The sequence below is a fragment of the Kogia breviceps genome, chromosome 12 (genome assembly GCF_026419965.1).
Source record: "Kogia breviceps isolate mKogBre1 chromosome 12, mKogBre1 haplotype 1, whole genome shotgun sequence".
Taxonomy (NCBI): Eukaryota; Metazoa; Chordata; class Mammalia; order Artiodactyla; family Physeteridae; genus Kogia; species Kogia breviceps.
In genome coordinates, this window is record NC_081321.1 from 98,966,871 (window position 1) to 98,987,179 (window position 20,309).

Consider the following 20,309-nt stretch of genomic DNA (forward strand, 5'->3'; position numbering starts at 1 on the left):
ATTAATTTTTAAAAACCCAGAAAAACAAAGCCTAGTGTATATCCAATTTTAAGTTCTGCTTTTTTATTTTATTTAAAAAACAGGCACCTCTGTTGCAATGGTCTTCATAGTTTAAATTTAATAGTTCCCCGATAAATCAACTACACTCCAATACAAATTAAAAAAAACCAAAAACAAGTATATGATCTTCCATAGTGGGGATCTGTCATGTATTTACTTAACTATTCCTCTATATTACACACTAGTTATTATGCTTCCATTTGTGTTTATGTTTCTATTATAAATCTCATGGCAACAAATATAATTGTACATAATGTACACACGGTTGTCCATAATGAATATGTGAAAACTTACAGCTTTCCTTTCCATCAGCAGGTAACAAATTAGAAAACGTGATGGGAATGACAATAAAAAATATAAAGTGCTCAGAACTAAAGAATTAAGATGTAAGATCTGCACTTAAAAAAAAAAAAACTGCAAAATTTTAATAAAAGCTGCAGCTCTCAGGGAGTTCCTTGGTGGTCTAGTGGTTAGGATTCAGTGCTTTCACTGCTGCGGCCTGGGTTCAATCCCTGGTCAGCGATCTGAGATACCACAAGTTGTGCAACGTGGCCAAAAATAAGTTTTTTTTAAAAAAAGGTTAAAATAGTAAAGTCTATATTAAAAAAAAAAAAGTTGCAGCTCTCAAAGAAGAGGGAGTCATGGGCTGGGCTTCATTTCTCAAAGGTGCCTACCACATTCCACCCCTTGGCTACTCCCTTGCTCTCTACATACAAACTTGTTTTTGCTTAACTCAACCCAACTGTCTCACTTTCCGCTACAAAGTTATTAACTTTCCCCCACCCAGATGCAATCAAATTAAGGCCCCTGTTCAGCACCCACCATCCTTAGGGGACTGTCCTCCACTAATTCTGTAACAATCCCTGTATCAATCAGGACTGTTAGTTGCAAGCTGTGGAAACCAACTCTGCTTGAAGCAAACAGAAAGAAATTTATCGAAATGGTATCGGGTAGCTTGTAGAATTATCAGAAATACTGCAGACCGAGCCTAAACCTGGGCTGGACCAGGGACACTCGGAGTAAAGCCAGGGCTACAGCCAAATTCAGGGCACAAAACCAGTCAGGTGATGTCACTGCCAGCTACCACCGTGCCACTCAGCACCGGATGCCACGGCTTGCTCTGCTTCCAGCCCTAACCCCAGAAACTCCATGTTCTTGCTGCTGCTGCTTTTAACTCCTGACAAAATGGATTCGCCACCAACTTTGCTTCCTTCCGTCACCAGCTGCCTCTACAAAATCGGGGGCAGTTCCATGAGACTGGCTCACCTTGGTCACAGGCCAGCACCCTAGCTTTAAGGGAGGCTGGTGTGAGGACGTGAGGGTTTAGTTTCTGCAGTGGGAAGAAAGCAGCGCTTCCCCGTGAGGCTCTAAAGTGGGGAATTTCTCAAACAAAGGTGGAAAACAGATAGATGACTATTATAATCCCGTCCACTTTTCAGGACTAGCAGGAAATTTAAAGATCATCATTCTTTTGTCTGCGGCCAACAACAAAAGAAATGCAAATCTGCCCTGAAACAAGCAAAAACCCAAACTCAAGCCTTCCCAGCCTCCACTGCAGCCCCCAGGGCACCCGGAGAGAGTTTTTCCAGAACCTCAGCAGTTAGAGTTTCATTTTGTCAAAACAAAGTTACATGTGTTTCAGCCATGGAATGGCTTCTCCTCCTCCTCCTCCTCCTCTCCTCCTCCTTCCTTTCTTCTTTGACCACAGGAGCTCCAATGGTTTTCATCTTTGTAACAATCACCTTTCCCATTTCCACTTCCCCGCTCTTAGGACAGCCTACCCCCAACGTCAGGCTCTCATCAGGGGCTTTTCTGTTTTCTGGGCTCTCGTTTGTGCGAGGCAGCAGCTTTCTATAGTCTCCAAAGCAGAGTACAGCTCCTCGAGAACTATCTTTACACAGAAAATGAAACGATGGCGGTTTTTCTTTGAATTTGCCCTGATGATTCTTCTTCTGATCCACGGAGAGTTCCAGCACAGCTGACATAATCAAAGTTCCTCGGACCTTGTTACTCCTCCACCTGCCTCCTTCCCCGGTCCCGACGCCTATTTACAGAGTCCCTGACCACAGACACGGACTACCTCTTCCGAACCCCTCTCTGACTGTATCAGCCTGCTAGTGCTGCATAACAAAGTACCACAGACCAGCAGACTTAACGACAGAAAGGTATTTCCTCACAGTTCTGGAGGCCAGAAGTTCGAGATCCAGGTGTTGGTAGAGCTGGTCCCTTCTGAGGTTTCTCTCTGTGGCGCGTGGATGGCTGTCCTCACCCCGCGTCCTCACATGCTCTTTCCTCTGTGTGTGTCTGTGTCCTCACCTCCTCTTCTTCTAAGGACCCCAGTCCTACTGGACGGGGGACCACTCTCATGACCTCATTTAATGTGATCCCCTCTTCAATGGCCTGGTCTCTGTATACAGTCACATTTTGAAGTACTGGGGGTTAGGACTTGTGACTTTCGCGGGGGACTCAATTCAGCCCAGAACACTCCCTCACCAACCACCTGCCGCCGTGCTGGGTGGGTGCTGTGGGCTGGTGATGAAGGCTCAGGACCCAGACACGCCTGGGTGCATCCTGGCCCTGCTGCTGGTTCACGTGAGGCTGGCAGTTTCCTCTATGGTCCTGCCCCCACCCCCCGCCCCGCTGTGAAAGAGGGATCGCGCAGAGTGAAATGGCATCAAAGGCGGAGACGTGCAAAGGTGCGGGACAGATGGGAACAACGTCCTCTGCCGTCAGCGGGGAGGTGGACGAATGAGACGGGCCCAGGCAGGGACTTCCGGTCACTTCCCGGTCACCGGCGGCCCTGACGACAGGGGCTGCCGTGCTGCGTGGGGGGCACAGGTTCAAGGTGGAAGAGTCAGGAGAGAGAGAGGCGTCTGTGGGAGGCCCGGGAGAGCCCAGGGCTTCTCCACAGCTTGTGTCCTTGGCACAGTTTGGAAGCTCTCGTTTTGGGAGCCCACTTGAAGGGTTGGGACTTTTTGCACTTGTCCCCCTAGTCACACGACTGCGCCTCTGAGGAACACCTTCCGCATGAGGAAAGACGCCAGCGCAGTGGAGAAGGGACCCAGAGGGGGCGGTGAAGGGGCTCAGGGGCAGAGGTGCTTGGATGGCGCCCTGGGCCAGGTCCCAGGGTGGCAGAGGGCAGCGCCTGGGGCCACACTGGGCGCCAGCTCTGCCACGCCCCCGAGCCACGGTCTCCCCAGCCGTCACGCGTGGGGGAGGATGCCCTTCTCAGTGGAGCTTTTTTTTTTTTTTTTTTTTTTTTTTGTGATACGCGGGCCTCTCACTGCTGTGGCCTCTCCCGTTGCGGAGCACAGGCTCCGGACGCGCAGGCTCAGCGGCCACGGCTCACGGGCCCAGCCGCTCGGCGGCACGTGGGATCCTCCCGGACCGGGGCACGAACCCGTGTCCCCTGCATCGGCAGGCGGACTCTCAACCACTGCGCCACCAGGGAAGCCCTCAGTGGAGCTTTTGATGCTGGGCGTGGCCCTGACTCAAAGCCGCGCTTGCTCTCCACGCTGCGCTGCCGGCTGCTGGAGAGGCCGCTCCTCCATTCACACACTAGACAGGATCTGTTTTTTGGGCCGTGCCCTGCGGCGTGCAGGATCTTAGTTCCCCAGCCAGGGGTCGAGCCCTCGCCCCCTGCGGTGGAAGCGCGGGCTGTTAACCACCGGACCCGCCAGGGAGGTCCCTCGACAGGATTTGCTGAGCACCCAAGGTGTGCGGACACAGTCCCGGCCCTCAGGGAGCTAGTGGGCTAGTGGGTGGAGAGAAAACCAACACTTTAACAAAGAAAGAAAGGAGTATGAAAGGGAGAAGTGTCATGAAGGGGGTGGCATCTCGGCTGAGACCTGAAGGACCGGACGGGGCTGGCCGTGCAGAGAGGCAGGAAGGGAGGGGAGGAGCTTGGGTGTTCTAGGAGCCATGCAAAGGCCAGGGGGCTGCCGCCAGGGCGTGAGGGGTGCAGGGCCAAGATTCTTGATCCTGGAGCGGTGGGCAGGGGCCAGGGCAGCCACTGCCCTGAGAAAAGCACCCGGGTGGGCAGCAGCACGTCATGCGAGAAACCACAGCCGTCCTGGCTCGCAGATGCTGGCGTCAAAGACGTTTGCTTTCTGACTTGGGGAAAAACAGTCCCCGTGTGTCAACAGTGATCTTTCAAACAAAATGGAGAATTATTTATGTGGAGGAGGGCAAGCATTTGTTCTGCTTCTCCGAGATGGGAGAAAGCTGGGCTGTCACAACAGGACATAACAAACGACTTCCTGCTTGGAGCAGAAGCCGGTGCGTGTCATCTTGTCCTGGACTGGGGGCCAGGTGGCGGGGGGGCCCCCCTGGTCCCTAATTCCCCCCGTGGAACCTCTCTGAAGACCATCCCATCTTCCACAGACTACAAGCAAATGTGCAGCTCATCAAGTTTCCTGACTCTTAACCTCAAGACAAAGAAAGAAAATGATTAGAACTTAGTGCCAGAAAGAAACTTGTCTCTCCAGATAAAATGATACATTTCCTTTGGTCAGAAAACAGGGACTGCATAAGTGATCATAATTCGATTTTTTGCTTTGTTTGCCAAGAAACTCAGAGTCAAGTTTATGTGCAGGAGTTATATCACTCCGGGTTTCTGGTACAATGATTCCTCCTTGTCTCAATTGTATCCTAAAAAATAAAAATTAAAAGTAACAACATTTTCACTAGTCAAACACAAAACCCACTTTCATTTAGCTCCCTTTTGATCTTCAGCTGCACGACTATAGCTTTATTTTTTTTTTTTTGCGGTACGCGGGCCTCTCACTGTTGTGGCCTCTCCCGTTGCGGAGCACAGGCTCCGGACGCGCAGGCTCAGCGGCCACGGCTCACGGGCCCAGCCGCTCCGCGGCATGTGGGATCTTCCCGGACCGGGGCGCGAACCCGCGTCCCCTGCATCGACAGGCGGACTCCCAACCACTGCGCCACCAGGGAAGCCCACGACTATAGCTTTTACAGAGTCATAACTGCAGTGTGAATCTATATGTTCACACTCAATCTTGTTTTCCTTTTCCTTTTTACATAATATTAGTTCGCAAAGATCATATTTCTACTAAACCATTGTGTTTAGCCCTTTCAACTATGGCACAATATTCTGTTGAATCACTGACTATTGACATTGTTGAATTCAATCATACATACCATAAATAAGCTACATACCATAAATAAGCTATTGTCAGACATTGCATTTTTTCTAGCTTTTCACTACAATAAACAATTTTGCTATTATAAAAATAAATGAATAAAAGTTATGAAAGAGAAATACAAATATGAAAAGTGTTCAAACTCTGCGATGATTAAAGACATACATTGAAACATTGAGACACCCGTCCTTTTGACTGTGGAAATAGCCCAGATTAAACAAGGATATTCGTGCTGGAGAGGAGGTGGTGACACCCACGGCTCAGCTCCTGTCTCTCTCTGGGGATGTGAATTAGCCCATTCCTGGGTGTAGCATCTGCTCTTCTAGCGTATCCATGCGGGGAGCTGAGCCCAGAGCACACTGGTTTCACTGTAGCATGATTTATAACTCCCAACGCTGAAATGATCTAAATGTTCAATAATAGGAGACTGGTTAAGTAAACGTGTGTACAACTTTTATACTCTTCACTCACTGGATGTATCACGTAGATTTCTAATAAGAGGGGGAATGTTTATGCTATAGTGTTCCGTGAAAAACAGAACCCTGGATACAGATGAGCCCGGGATTGGGAGTCAGATGGCCTGGATTCAGACCCCAGAGTGCCAACCACTGGTCATGAGAATTTGACCAATGACCTCACCTTTCTGAGCCTTGGTTTCCTCATCTGCAGAATAGGGGTACTAAAGCCTCCTGGGGCTGTTGTATTAATGAAATAACATAAGAGCATATAATCTACTACACACACTACGCTTTCCCTGGTTCTCTAACCTCCTTCCAGGGCACCCTGATTCTCCCGTGGCTTAAAAACATCAAATTAATATTAAAGTACTAATGAGTCTCCGATCTGCCTCCAGCTTAGAGCTCCCCACTCACCCTTTATCCAGCTGCCTTCAGGACCTTACCATAGCACATCTGTGGGCTTCAGGGACCCACATCGTCCAGTCGGAATGGACCAGATAATCTTCCTGAGCCGCCCAGGGTGTCTGATGCCTCCACACTTTGCAGATGCTACGCCCTCTGCCCAGGAAACCCTTCTCCCTCTACTGCTCGTCTTTCAAGGGCCGGTCCCAAGTCCCCTTTCTGGGAAGCCTCCTTAACCCGGGAGGCCATTAGCAAGCGGGCCCCTTTCATGAGCTTTTCTGGGCTCTTTGCAAACCTCAAACTTAGGAGGTAACCTGTGGGGAGATGAGTGCTGTGTCTTTCTGTTGTTGTTGTTGTTGTTTGGCTGCGGTGGGTCTTGGTCACTGCATGAGGGCTTTCTCTGGTTGCGGAGCAGGGGCTGCTCTTTGCCGCGGTACGCGGGCTTCTCATTGCGGTGGCTTCTCTTGTCGCCGAGCACGGGCTTTAGGTGTGCGGACTTCAGTAGCTGTGGCGCACGGGCTCAGTAGCCGTGGCGCACGGGCTTAGTTGCTCCGAGGCACGTGGGATCCTCCCGGACCGGGACACGAACCCGCGTCCCCTGCATCGGCAGGCGGACTCTCCACCACTGCGCCACCGGGGAAGCCCCGTCTTTCTGGTTTTGATTTTTAAATCTATCATTTCATTCAGAAAAGGGCACGTGTAAGTGAGCAGCTTCATAAAATTTCACACGCTGAACCCAACCTTGAAACCGATACACAGATTTTTAAAAACATCCTAACTGGCCCGGGAGAAAGCTGCCTCACGCCCCCATCAGCCCCTAACCCATACCCGGGGGCATCTCCCTCCTGACTTCTAACTTGTTCCCGTCCTTCATAACAACAGAATCCTGCAGGAAGTGTTCTTCAGTGTCTGGCACGTGTCTGAGAGCCTCCCTGTAGCTGCCTGGGTTGTGGAGCTCTCACTTTTCGGGGCTGTGTAGTGCTCCGACCTGACAGCCCAGTGCTTTCATTACGCTGCTGCTGAGGTTGGGGCCTTCCTTGTTGGAAGCCGTCGTGAACTACGCTGCAGAGAACACTCCACTACAGGACTTTCCGTCTCTTGGTGCACACTGCACGACACGTATGTGCCTTTCTGCTGGCTGTAAACCCAGAGTGGGGCTGCTGGGTCGGGGGGTCAGGGGCCCCTACCCTTGGCTAACGGTGCTCCTGTGGGTCTCATCCCATTGCTCCCGAGTTTCACCCGTACACGTTTTTTGTTGTTGTTTTTGTGTGTGTGGTACGCGGGCCTCTCACTGTCGTGGCCTCTCCCGTTGAAGAGCACAGGCTCCGGACGCGCAGGCTCAGTGGCCGTGGCTCACGGGCCCAGCCGCTCCGCGGCACGTGGGATCCTCCCGGACCGGGGCACGAACCCGCGTCCCCTGCATCGGCAGGCGGACTCTCAACCGCTGCGCCACCAGGGAAGCCCCACCCGTACACGTTTTGTTTTTGTTTTTGTTTTTCTTCTTCTTTTAAATACATCTATTTATGGTCCCAACGGACTAATTCATCCTCAGTAACCACCGACTGGTTGCAGCCATGAATTCCTACACAGGCCCGGCGCAAAGCCTGCTTCCTCCCCGGCAAAAAGAATCTCTTTCTCCCCGCAGTTGGGCGTCCCCGGTTCATCACCCTCCACGGATGCTGGGATGTCGGTGGAGTCTCTCCACTACCCGCCCCACTGGTCCCCTGAGGGCAGAGCCAGGTCGCAGCCCGGAACACACCTGGCATTAGCCACCGACCTGCAGAGGCCCGGGCGACCCGCGCGCAGGGCTGGAGAAGGCGCGAACCCCGCAGACCGCGGGTTCGGGGCATTACCCGGGGGCCGGGTCCCACAGGGAGCCCCCCCGAATGGTCACCACCCTTATTCCCCCTCAGAAGGCGCCTCCGACCCTGGGGACCCCTCGCCGCCTGACTTCCCTTTTGGCGGAGTCGGGCGGAGCTAACCTTTGCTACCCAGCCCGCCCCTCCGGCCGATGGGTGGGGAGTGGATCGGGTTTCACTGGCGCGGGGGGGGTGAGGAGTGAGGGGGGGTGCCTCCCGCCCGACTGCGCCCCCCTTCCCCGGCCCCCACCAGGGAGAAGTCCGGGGTCGCTGCTCCCAGCCCGGCCGTGGGCCTGCGCGCCCCTCGGGCCTGGGGTGCCAGGAGGGAGGGCCCCGGAGGTCCCGGGCGGGGAGCGGTCGAGGGGGGAGGGGAGCGGGCGCCCCGCGGCCCCGCCTCCGCCGCGCCCTCCTCCGGGGCGGGATAATTGAACCGCGCGGCCGGGGCCCTGCGTCGGCTGCGGAGGCTCGGCTGGAGCTCGGAGCCCGCGCTGCCCGCGCTGCCCGCGCCCCGCGCCCGGAGCCGCGCCCCGCGCCCCGCGCCCCGCGCCTTTGTCCGCCCGCCGCCCGCCGCCCATGGAGCGCGCCGCCCCGTCGCGCCGGGCCCCGCTGTGGCTGCTGCTGCTGCTCGGCGGCCTCTCGCTGCTGGCGGCCCAAGGTAGGGGCGCGGGGCGGGGGGAGGGAGCGCCCCGAGCCCACGTCCCCCGCGTTACTGACTCCCCGGCACCCCGACCGCCCGGACCCGCGTCCCGTGCGACTTTTGGAGCTGCCGGCGCCCGGGAGCGTCGACCGGAGCGGCGCCCCTCCGCGGCCCTCGGGGCGTTTGTGCTGCGCTGCCGCCAGGCCCCGGCGACGCTCTCCCCGCCCCCCCACCCCGACCCGTCTCCTGGCTTTGGTCCTGATCACCTCGCTGACGTGGGGATTTGTTTTAAAGACGGATCCCTGCAGACACATCCTCCTGCCGGCCCTCTCGCATCCACCCTGCCCACCCTAGCGCCCACCCACCCCCTGGGGCCAGGGTGCGGGCTGGGGGAGGGGAAGGCTGGCTGGTGGTTGCCAGGGACCCCCCCCCCCCACACCTTGCACCACCCTGTACCTGCGCCTTGCACCTGGAGCGCCCCTGGCGTACCTGTCCCCACTGACCCCACCTCCACCCCTGCGCAGGCGCTGTGGTGCCCAGCTTGCTGGGCAGTGGGGACAGTAGTTTGCCCAAGAGACAAAAGCAGTCGTGGGGTAGGGGGCGGACATGAAGAAAGCAGAGAGGAGGGGAGTGGGCTGAAGGTGTTCAGGGCCATGGCTGTGTGTGCGGAGACCCCTGCCTGCCCACCTGAGACACCGAGGACCCCAAGACGCGGGGTTCTGCCAGCCTCCAGACTCAGTTGTGGCTGGGGACAGGCCACCTCCAAACCCAGCCACCTGGTGGCGGAGGGTTGCTAGGGGGTCTCCACCAGCAGACCCGTGGCCCGGAGCTCCCAGCCCTGGGACAGACAGCACTGGGCTGGCAGGCACCCGGCTCATCCTTTCTTCCTTAATCCTCAAGGCCTAGCTCCTCAGGGGTGACCACAAGGCCCCGCCGATCACAGCCATGACCTCTGACCTCTCTGCTGACCCGTGGCTCATCAGTCATTAGCCAGGCCAGCCTTCCTGGGGCCAGGCCCAGATAAGAGCCCCCCCACCCTTGGCATCCCAGATTCTTTATCTCTGGCTTAGTTGAGTTTCTTTTAAACTCTGGGGACCACCCTCCACCCCTGTCAAAGGTCATTGGTCGCAGCTAATGCTTTGCCAGGATTCAGGGATTCCTGGAGAGGCTGACGGTGGTGGGGGGTGGGGTGGGGGGAGAAGCTATGCAGAGGTTTCTTGGCTCAGTGGCTCCCTGCAGCAGACCTTCATGGAGCTCTGGCTGTTCCAGGCATCGGCTCCATCCTGGGCATGTCTGGGGGGGGGACATCTCATGGTGGGGGGTTGGTGCAGGGCTCAGCATTGACAGCAAGAGCCATCCCAGGCCCTGGGGCTTACGGGAGGCTTCCTGGAGGAGATGGCGTTTGCACAGGAGCTGGTCAGGCAGGCAGGGAAAGAAGGGAATTCTGGTGACCCCTGGCTGAAGTGAAAGCCCAGAGGGGCCTTAGACTGGGGGCCACACAAGTCTCCTGTTGGAAATGGAAGGGGCCCCGGAACCTCCTGTATTTTACACCCAAGGAAACTGAGGCGCAGAGAGAAAGCTTAGTTGAACTTTCCTGAGCCCGAGTCCCCAGATACTCCATTGCTGTTCTTTTCTGCCTACTGTTTGAGAAGGGTCCCCTGCAGCCTGCCACGTCCAGCTTTGAAGGAGCACCGAGACTTGCTAGGCTGAAGCCTGACTGATGGTTTACAACCATCTTCTTCATAGAGAAGGTCCTAACTTGAAGTGTATAAAGGAAACCTTAATTGTACACTGATGAGAATGCTGTGGTCCTTTGTCTCTTTGGGGAGGTCCCTCTTTTGAGTTTCAACAAGTTTAGTATGGTTTGGGGAGAGAGAGTTAGAAAATTGCCCGGTTCCTTTCTGTGCCTCTGCAAACTCGGAAGCTGTAAGGTTCCCTGAAGCCTTGTAAGGCCGAGGGTGACACTGTCCCCACCCTCTGTAGAGCTGTGGGGGGGTCCAAGAGGAAACATGCAGTTTAAAAGTGATCATGGAAAAGGCCTCGATGGTGAGCCTTTTAGCTAATCTGCTGAAACCCATTTGGTGACCTGGCCACGGAAACGCAGAAGGGGGCTGGACTTTCGTGCGGGGGCAGAGCTGGAACCAGCAGTCTGCCCTGTATCCATCTGTCCAGCTGGGTTTTCCTGAGAGCCAGGGTGGGTGGGAGAAGAGAGGAGGACGGTGTTGGGAAAGACGGTTGTGTTTTCTCCAAGACTTCTTGGCCTCTGGCTCCAGCCGGGCAGCCTTCCTGACTGATTACAGAGAACATCGCTGGGAGGAGAACAAAGGGGAGAGGGGACTCGGCTTGGAAACACGTGGCGGCACCGCTGCCTCTCCTAGAAGTTTCCCAGTTGGGTGGCGGGGGCTGGACAGGCTGATGGGTCTGCTGGAGCGTGAGACAGTGATCCCTGAGGGTGCAGTGCCAGGGCCTCTCCTGCGGAGCCACAGCTCTGGGTCACGACCCCTCCAGGCACTCCCCAAGGCCACGCCCAACTTGGGCTCATTGGCCACCTCTGATGTGGGGAGGGGGGGCTGTGACTCACCGTTGGGACCCAGCAGGCTGCCAGGAGCGTTTGTGGGACTGCAAACATCTTTGCCTGTCATCCCTCAGGAAAGAACCACGGGCTTATCTGGTGGTTTTCTCATTTGTAAAATGGAGATAACAGAGACCAACTTTTTAGTTTGGCTGGAGGATTGAGGGAGAGAACATAGGACGATGCCTGTCGTGGTAGCTGTATTATTATTATCTGTTATTTGTGATGTCCCCTTCCTAGAGTAGGATAGGACAGTATCCTTTTCCCCAAGATTGCACTCCTAAAACTGCATTTCCGCAGCCAGGAGCTGGGAAGGAGGCCCAGCAGGGCCACAGAACCTGCGGCAGCTGTTGAGTGCCAAAGCCGTGTTGGTAAAGGTCATGCAAAGTGGCCTCAGCTGGCCTCCTTAGGCGTTCGGTCATCTGTACGTGAAATATCTGCTGAGGACCAGCTCTGTGCCAGACACAGTTCTAGGTCTTGGGGTTACGGCAAGGAGGAAGAGAGACCTGGCCCTTCTGCTCACGGGGCACGTCTCCCGGGAGATCCAGAAAAGTGAACAATTACAAACCAACTCCAACTGGGAGTGAGTTAGGGAAGACTTCCCGGAAGAAGCAGCATGCAAACTGGGATGTGAAGGAACAGAAGGAAGGCTGGGAGGAGGGTGGGGAGGGCGTCCCAGGCAGAGAGAACAGCATGGACAAAGGTCCGGAAGGTGAGAGAGAACGTGGGACTTCTAGGAGTTCTGCCCCCTCCTCACGCTTGGGGAAGAACGCCTCGCCTGGCACCTTTCCCAGCAGCCCCCTCCCCAACACCCTGCCCACACCTCCCCCCCATTCCTCTGAACGTGGAGCTCTGAGCAGTGAGCACAGCGGGTGGAGCAGCTCTGCAGGAAAACAGTTCTAATAGGGAGTATTTTGCCAGTATGTTTTACATAATAAGAGGTTTTTCTTTTGCAAAACATCAGATTATAACAATTTCATTAACAATGCTTTTGCAGGCTTCACATGGTTCCAGTTTCCCTGTAATGGTCTCAAATGTGTCCAGATAACGAAACGGGGTGGGGGGCACCCATTATGTCAACTTTCCTGGGACCAGAGACCCTTCAGCCTGGAGGGGGGGAGCTCAGAGCTGAGAGGGTGCGGCGCTGAGGCCAAGTCCTCCAGCTCGTAGCAGGCATGGCTGGACAGGAGGCTGCGCTTTGCGGGCCGCACTCTTTCCACTGGTCGCTGCCTTGAAGCCTCAGGCTGGTCATAACAGAGGCTGGGACAGGAGGGTCCTACACCAACCCACCCGTTGCCGGGGGGTCAGCACTTGACCAGGGTTAGGAGACTGGTCCCAGCCCTGAAAGTGATTCGAGAGACTCCCACACGCTCTCTGCTCTGTTTCTTTAAAAACAGAATGAAAACTCTCTGCCCTAGGAAATTCTGAGAATTGAGGTCTTTTACATTCAGTCACTAACTTAGTCCTTCTGGACAGCCCCATGAAGTAGGTACTACTGTTATTTCCACTTTACAGGCATGTAAACTAAGACCCAGAGCGTATACTCTAGCGGGGCAACGGGTTCCGAAAGGAAGAATAGGTTCAAGAAAAATACTGGCTCAGCCCATGAGCGTAAAAACACTGTGATCTTGGGCATTTAAAATCCAGGCCTGGCAACCAGTCCTCGCTCAGGACGATGTGGTAAATAGCGGACTCGGGACCCCGTGCTCCTAACCTCTCGGCTGGACGGGCACTTCAGTGCCGGAAACGAGGGCTGTGTGTACGAGGGGCTCCTTCGAAAGAACAGGCGTTTTCCATGGGGGCTGACGGGGGGTGGGGACCACAGAGGTGGGAGCCACAGCCTGGGCCCTTGAGGGGCTCGCAGCTGGCTTGACAGGAGGTGGCCCCCCAGACGACAGCACCCGTCTTGGTTCAGATCTGTGGATGAGCCCGTCCTGTGCTGGCCGGGCCGTCCAGCCCAGGGTCTGGCTTGGTCGCATCTGTCCCTCAGGTATGGCCTGAGTCAGGACCTCCTCCCTGCCATCTGGAGTGGCGCCTAGGAGCCCCCCCAAAGCACCAGAGCCTGTAATGCTCATCCCCCTGCAGGGGTTGGCTGGCTGTGGCCTCAGGATGCCGGGAGCGGTCCAGAGCCACCCTCAGGATAGAGAGTCGCCCCTTTCCTGGCACCTCTGTAAAGGAGAGTACTCTTGCCTGGTCTTGGGTCCTGGACACGGCAGGGCAGGCCCAGCCTCTAAAGAGAACAGCCCTGGAAGTTGTTTAAGTCATGTTCCTGCTTAATCCATGGGGACACCGCCACAGGCCTTGCCAAGGAAACTTGTTGCCAGAGCGCTGGGCCGACACGGCCGGGGCCAGGAGTCTGGAAACCAGGTTCCCGCCCAGCTCTGTCCCCGACTTCCTGGGGGATCCAATGGGCAAGGGCGCCCGGTTAGTCCTTCCCGAGGCCAGGGGCCCAGAGCCTTCTTTTCCCCCAGTGAAGCGTTCGTGATGTGTGCCGCTACGTGCGTGGCCAGTTTCAGGCCACTCGGAATACCAGAAGAGACGGGTCTGGATCCACTGGGATCTTACTCTTTGTGGTTTGTATCAAAGATGTACAAACCAAAGAACCAGCCGTGGGTCCGATGGGGCCCAGGGCGGGTTTTGTGATGGGTACTCGAGCAGAATTCCGGGGGGAATGGTTTGTCTGTCGGGGATACGGAAATCGACGATCAGCTGACCCACTCCCTTTGCATAGGTGAGGAAACTGAGGCCCAGAAGGGGGAAGTGGCTTGTCTAAGGTCACTTAGCTGCAAAGTGGTGTCCTTTGTAGGCTGCTTTTCAGTTTTACTCAGCAGACATTTCCCAAGTGTCTCCTTTGAGCCTGGTGTGGCCCCCGAGGAGCTGTTTGTTACGCAGCCATCGTGCGTCAGCTTGTGCATCCAGTGAGTCAACAAACGCTCGTTGAGGAGTCAGGTCGCTCGTTGAGGAGTCAGGTCGTGGAAGCGGCCCCAGGGACACAGGCCAGATAAGGTCCTTGCATCCTGGAGCTTGTGTACTGCTGAGCTTCCTGTGGCTCTGGGCTGAATTGTTGCACCCTAGTAGCTTAAAACAGCAGAAGTTTAACCCTCTCGCTGTCCCGGAGGCCAGCAGTCAGATATCAAGGTGTCTGAGGGCTTCCCTTCCTCCACGGCTCTGGGGGAGGCGCCGTTCTTGCCCCTCCAGCTCCTGGGGGCGCCCAGAACTCCTTGGCTTGAGGCTGCAGCCCTCCAGTCTGCCTCCATCTTCACGTGGCCTCCTCCTGCATCTCCTCTGTGCGTCTCTAAGGACACTTTCGTGGGACTTAGGGCTCACCTGGATAATCCAGGATGATCTCATCTTGAGATACTTCATTCCATCTACAAAGATCCTTATTCCAAATAAGGTCACGGGCACAGGTTCCAGGGGTCAGGACGTGGACACATCTTTCTAGGGGCCACCGCTGAACCCAACACACACACTAAGAGTAAACACAGAAACAGATGCACTAACGAAAGGTATCGTGGGCATCCGTGCCGCAGTGACTGTAACACACGTGACAGTGGGACACGGGTGGCTCCCAAGTGGGTGTCGGGGACGGGGGAGCGAGTGAGAGCAAGTGATACTTGGGCTCAGATGTGAGTGGCGAGGAGCCGTCTGTGAAAAAAGACCTGGGGAAGAGCGTTTGGGCAAAGGGGACAGCCTGCACAGAGGCCCCCAGGTGGGACCAGGTGTACCAGAGGGACTGGAGAGGTGGTGTGAAGGGGGGGGAGGGGGGTGTGCCCGAGAGGGTGGCCAAGGCGGGAGGGGCAAGGCAGTCATGCAGGGCCTTAAAAATCAGGGTGTGTGGGCTTCCCTGGTGGCGCAGTGGTTGAGAATCCGCCTGCCGATGCAGGGGACGCGGGTTCGCGCCCCGGTCCGGGAAGATCCCACATGCCGCGGAGAGGCTGGGCCCAAAAATCAGGGTGTGGACTGTGGATTTTATCCTAGATGCTCGGGGAAGGCGCTGGAGGATCTTCAGCAAGGGGAGTGACATTCCTTGACTCACTTCTAGAAGTCCCTCTGTGCTGCATGGTGGATGGATTATAGGGAGACCAGAATGGAGGTGGCGTAAGCTGGGGGGAGGCTCCTGCAGGGTCCAGGGCCAAAGATGCCCTGGTGGGGTGTGGGGAGGGATCTGCGGGCCGGAGGGAAGTGGACAGATCTAGGGCATTTGGGAGGTAGCGTGGACAGGACTCTCTGAGGGCTTGGATGTGGAGGGGGAGGGAATTGGAACGATTCAGGCTGGCCCAGTTATTTGGGCTCCAGCCTCTGGATGCATGATGACTGCTAATTACTGAGGCGGAGAAGCTGGGCAGGGGTGGGGGGGCGGTCAGAGTCCTGTGTGGAAACCTTAAGTTTCCTATTAGACTTCCGGGTGGAGCCTGAGCTCATGGGTGAGACCAGGCTGCAGACAGAAGTGTGGAAGTCTCGGCGGATAGGGGAGGCTGGATGAGGCCACCCAGGGAGGTGGGGGCAGTGGGGGGAGAGGACAAGGGGCCACGGCACTGAGCCCTCCCGGGCAGTTTGAGGAGGAGGAACAGCAAAGTGGCACCCCCTGGGGGGGGGTCCCCAGACCGTGGGTGGGAGCTGGGACATTGCCAGGACTGGTTTTTAGATGCTAGCTCTCAGTGTTTTTATGCTAATGGGCTGAGCTAGTATTTTTCTTTCTTTCTTTTTTTTTTTTTGAGCCAGTATTTTTTGTTTTTTTTTTGCAGTACGCGGGCCTCTCACCGCTGCGGCCTCTCCCGTTGCGGAGCACAGGCTCCGGACGCGCAGGCGCAGAGGCCATGGCTCACGGGCCCAGCCGCTCCGCGGCACGTGGGATCCTCCCGGACCGGGGCACGAACCCGCGTCCCCTGCATCGGCAGGCGGACTCTCAACCACTGTGCCGCCAGGGAAGCCCGAGCCAGTATTTTTCTTGAACCTATTTTTCCTTTTGGATTGTGTTGCCTGCTGGAGTGAAATGCACGGGAAGTTTTGTTACCTACGTGCGCCGCTCGTTTTGACATTAAGACCGCTCTCTGAAACCCATCGCGCCACACCTGTCATTATCTCCATTTTCCACTATTGGTGTGAGACCCACCCCACCCAGGCATAGAGAGGCCAGGCAGCACGCCTGTGGACACACAGCTGCTAAGTGACAGCGCCAGGATTCGAACACAGGCAGCTTGGCTCTCACATTGTATTCTTAAGCAGGACACTGAACTAACCGCGTCACTTTTCTAACTGAAAAGTCTCCGGTTTGTTAAGTCCAGCCTCGGGGGGTAGCCACTGTCTCCTTTGGTTTTACGGTGGGTGGGTGTGGACTTTAGAGTCACAGCCAGGTTCTAGTGCCGCCTCTGTGTTTGTCCCGTGGCCTCTCGGGCAACTTGCTTCCTCTCTTCCCGTCCCCTGTGTCAAAGAGTTGCTAGGATCACATGAGATCATTCGTCCATTCGTTCCTTCCCGGACATTTACTGTGTGCTGGCTCTGGACCGGCTGTGGGGCAGCATATGCAGAATGAGACTCCTGTCCAGCCCTCGTGGCACAAGTACACCCTCGGTTAATTACTTGTGCTAATTTTAGCTGGGAAGTTCGGGGAGCAAAGAAACCACGAAAGAAAGGAAACGTGTCTGCCCCATGTTCGCATGTGTGCACGTGTGTGTGTTGGGAGGTGCAGTGAGGGAGGACTTCCTGGAGGAGAGGACCTTTGTACTGGTGTGGGTGTGAACGAGCTAGCCGGAGGAGAGGGGGGACCTGGGACCACCCAGCCTGGCAGAGCTTCAGTTTCCAAAAGCGGGGTGCGGAGGACACTTGACAGGTGTGCATACATGGTCTGCGAGGTGAGAGGAGAACCAGGGGAGTTGGGTCCCGCGGGGGGGGATGCTGTAGAGATGCGGGCAGGGGGAGGACGGCCCACATGTCCACTGGGCTTGATCCAGGAGGTCACTGTGAGCTGCCTGGAGGGAGCAGTGTAGAAGCTGCTGCTTGTCGCCTTCCCAGAGATGTGTCTTCTGGTCCTTGTCTCCTGCTGCCTCCTTTTAGCTGGTGTTCTATCTGAGACCCCGTCTCTCTGTGCCGGGTGCTGGTGTCAGGGGGTGTGAGGGCACCAGCCATTCTCGTGCTGAGGACAGGGCCTGGAGCCATAAGAGCAGACTCAGCACACCCTGCTTCCTCCTGGAGAGGTCTTGGGGCCTTGAGGAGGGGAGGTGGGTCTGTCCTTATCCCAGTCGTACAGAAGCACTGGGACACCCCAGGTGACAGTTGCTTGTCATCTCCCTGCGGACATGACTCTGCATCCCTGGCCCCAAGCTCAGAGCCTGGCACATGGAAGGGTCCTAAGAGGGGCATCTGCTGGCTCACCAGGCTCGTGAGGTGGGGGGCCCCGCAGGGGCTGGGGGTGTGGGCCGAGGCTTGCGTGGGTCTGTTGGGTTGGAATTTCCTGTTGGCATCTCACTGCATCTCAGGCTTCCCAGTCATGCGGGTCCTGGACACCGCGGGGACCCCCTCCAACGTTTTGCTACAGCTTTAGGCAGTGCCGTGGAGCAGATGGGCCATGAACCTTGTGTCAACCCTTTATTTTTCCAAATGAGGGCATTAAAATAAAACCAAATAGAGAGCTAACCAACCACCATCTCATATCTCAGCATTTCATATACATGGAGGGCATTTTAATACCCCAGGTTTTGGAAGGACAAGGAATTTTGTCTTTGTGGATCTCATCTAGTCAGATTAACAGGGACCAGAGATGAAAACTGCCCTGCTGAAGTGTCTTCTCAGAGAGGGAAAGGATCTGCAGGAGAAGATTCCAGACTCGCCTGAAGCCCCGCTTCTCTCTTAACAGCACCTACGGCCTCTTTTTTTTTAATTTTTTATTTTTTTATTTTTTTTGTGGTACACGGGCCTCTCACCGTTGCGGCCTCTCCCGTTGCGGAGCACAGGCTCCGGACGCGCAGGCTCAGCGGCCGCGGCTCACGGGCCCAGCCGCTCCGCGGCACGTGGGATCCTCCCGGACCGGGGCACGAACCTGTGTCCCCTGCATCGGCAGGCGGGCTCTCAGCCACTGCGCCTCCAGGGAAGCCCCCTACAGCCTCTTAAGGACGGGTGTTGAGTGACCAGTAAGCGCGTGGTGGGTGTGGGTAGGTGACAGCACCCCCGGGGTTGGGGACGGAAGAAACAGTGATGGCCTTGTCGCTCCAGGTTGCTTTCGTGACATGATTCAGGACGGCCGCTCAGACATGGCGGGGTCCGTGCCTGAGGTTTCCTCGGTTTTACGCCCTTTGGGAGGTGCTGCCGGGGGTCTGCTGGTGGGCTTGGTTGGTCTGATGCCGTCAGCCGCTGTGAAACCCTTGGCACCAGCGAGGTGTGGCGTCAGGTGGGGTGACACCTCGGTTGTCTTCTTGCCCCCTCGCCCAGCCCAGCCACGTGCCCTGTGTCAGAGACTGGGGCCACAGCCTGCAACCCCGCTCCCTCTTTCCCCTTCCACTGAAGCCTTCCCTCCCATCTCCCCTGGGCTCGGGCAGTGAGCGGCCTCCTCTGCTCCTCGGCCCCACCTGCCAAAGGACTTGTCACACTCCCAGGTGACAGTCACTTGACCCAGCCGCTCCCCCCTAGTCTGGGAGTGGCGGACCGGCACTGAGAAGCTGCCGCATTGGGCTGTGACGAGCTGCACGGGCTGAGGGTGGGCGTTGGCGGACACGTCCACAAGTGGGGACAGGAGAGAGGCGCCTCTTTGGGCTTCAGGTCACCCCCGGTTTGGCGACGGGGCAGAACTGAGAGGTGACCCAACCCCCCAGGTACAGTGAACAAGCCGCGGTGTCCGCAGCGATGCAGGAGGTCAAAGCCAGGGCAGGTCTGAACTTCCGGTCTTTCTACCTCTCCTCCACCCGTCCCACCCTCCGCTGGCCACTGCCCCAGGTGCATGGGGGAGAGACGATCCCGGGGGATTTTTGTTCTGTTTTTAAACTTTTAAATCATCTTGATTTTGGTTACAAAGTTACAATTTCCTTTATATATATATATATATATATATATATATATATATATATATATATATATATGGCTGCATTGGGCCTTCCTTGCTGCGCGTGGGCTTTCTGTAGCTGTGGGAGCAGGGGCTTCGTTGCGGTGTGCGGGCTTCTCATTGTTGTGGCTTCTCTTTTTGTGGAGCACGGGCTCTAGGCGCACAAGCTTCAGTAGTTGTGGCACGCAGGCTCAGTAGTTGTGGCACGCGGGCTCTAGAGCTCAGGCTCAGTAGTTGTGGCGCACGGGATGAGTTGCTCCGCGGCATGTGGGATCTTCCCGGACCAGGGCTCGAACCCGTGTCCCCTGCACTGGCGGGCGGATTCTTAACCACTGCGCCACCAGGAAAGTCCCACAATTTACTTTTCAATTAACATTTTCACCATTCCCATTTGAGGTCTCATAGCTTGCCTTGGAAAACATGGCATTCTCTACCAAACTGCTATGCAGGGATGTTGTAAAATACAGTTTCCCAAATTAATCCTCTTTGCCGCTATTCAGATTAGTGCATGAAAACAACATCGATTGAAAATGGCAAGTGACTTAATCGGCAGAAGGTACAATTCCTTTCCTAATGAAGGGTGCTACAAAATGGTACACAAAAGCTCAATTTTTAAAATGCATTTTTAAAATACGCACAGCAATGTGAGCTATTATCTATAGAATGGATACACAACAAGGTCCTACCGTATAGCACAGAGAACTAGATTCAATATCCTATGATAAACCATAATGGAAAAGAATATGTTAAAACAGTGTATATATATGTATAACTGAATCACTTTGCTGTGCAGCAGAAATTAACACATTGTAAATCCACTATACTCAATTGAAAAATTTAAAAATACGCCTAACGTACAGTTGACCATTTCAGTTCTTTTTTTTTTTTTTTTTTTTTTTTTTTTTTCGGTACGCGGGCCTCTCACTGCTGTGGCCTCTCCCGTTGCGGAGCACAGGCTCCGGACGCGCAGGCTCAGCGGCCATGGCTCACGGGCCCAGCCGCTCCGCAGCATGTGGGATCTTCCCGGACCGGGGAATGAACCCGTGTCCTCTGCATCGGCAGGCGGATTCTCAACCACTGCGCCACCAGGGAAGCCCCCATTTCGGCTCTTTTTAAGTGTTCAG

The 20,309-nt window shown here is 55.7% G+C and overlaps 1 protein-coding gene across 3 annotated transcripts in view; it reads left to right on the forward strand.

The window, feature by feature from the left end:
- The first annotated feature begins 8,487 nt into the window (after window positions 1-8,487).
- The window catches only part of FBLN1 (fibulin 1), an 80,411-nt gene continuing 68,589 nt past the window's right edge, over window positions 8,488-20,309 (forward strand). For 2 of the 3 annotated variants that reach the window (XR_010835969.1, XM_059081663.2), the window contains exon 1: window positions 8,488-8,596. Coding sequence is in view for 2 of the 3 variants with exons in the window: in XM_059081663.2 (XP_058937646.1) it covers window positions 8,515-8,596 (82 nt within the window). In the remaining variant the exon portion in view is untranslated. The remainder of the gene's footprint in view (window positions 8,597-20,309) is intronic. The other variant, XM_059081662.2, reaches the window with a different exon arrangement.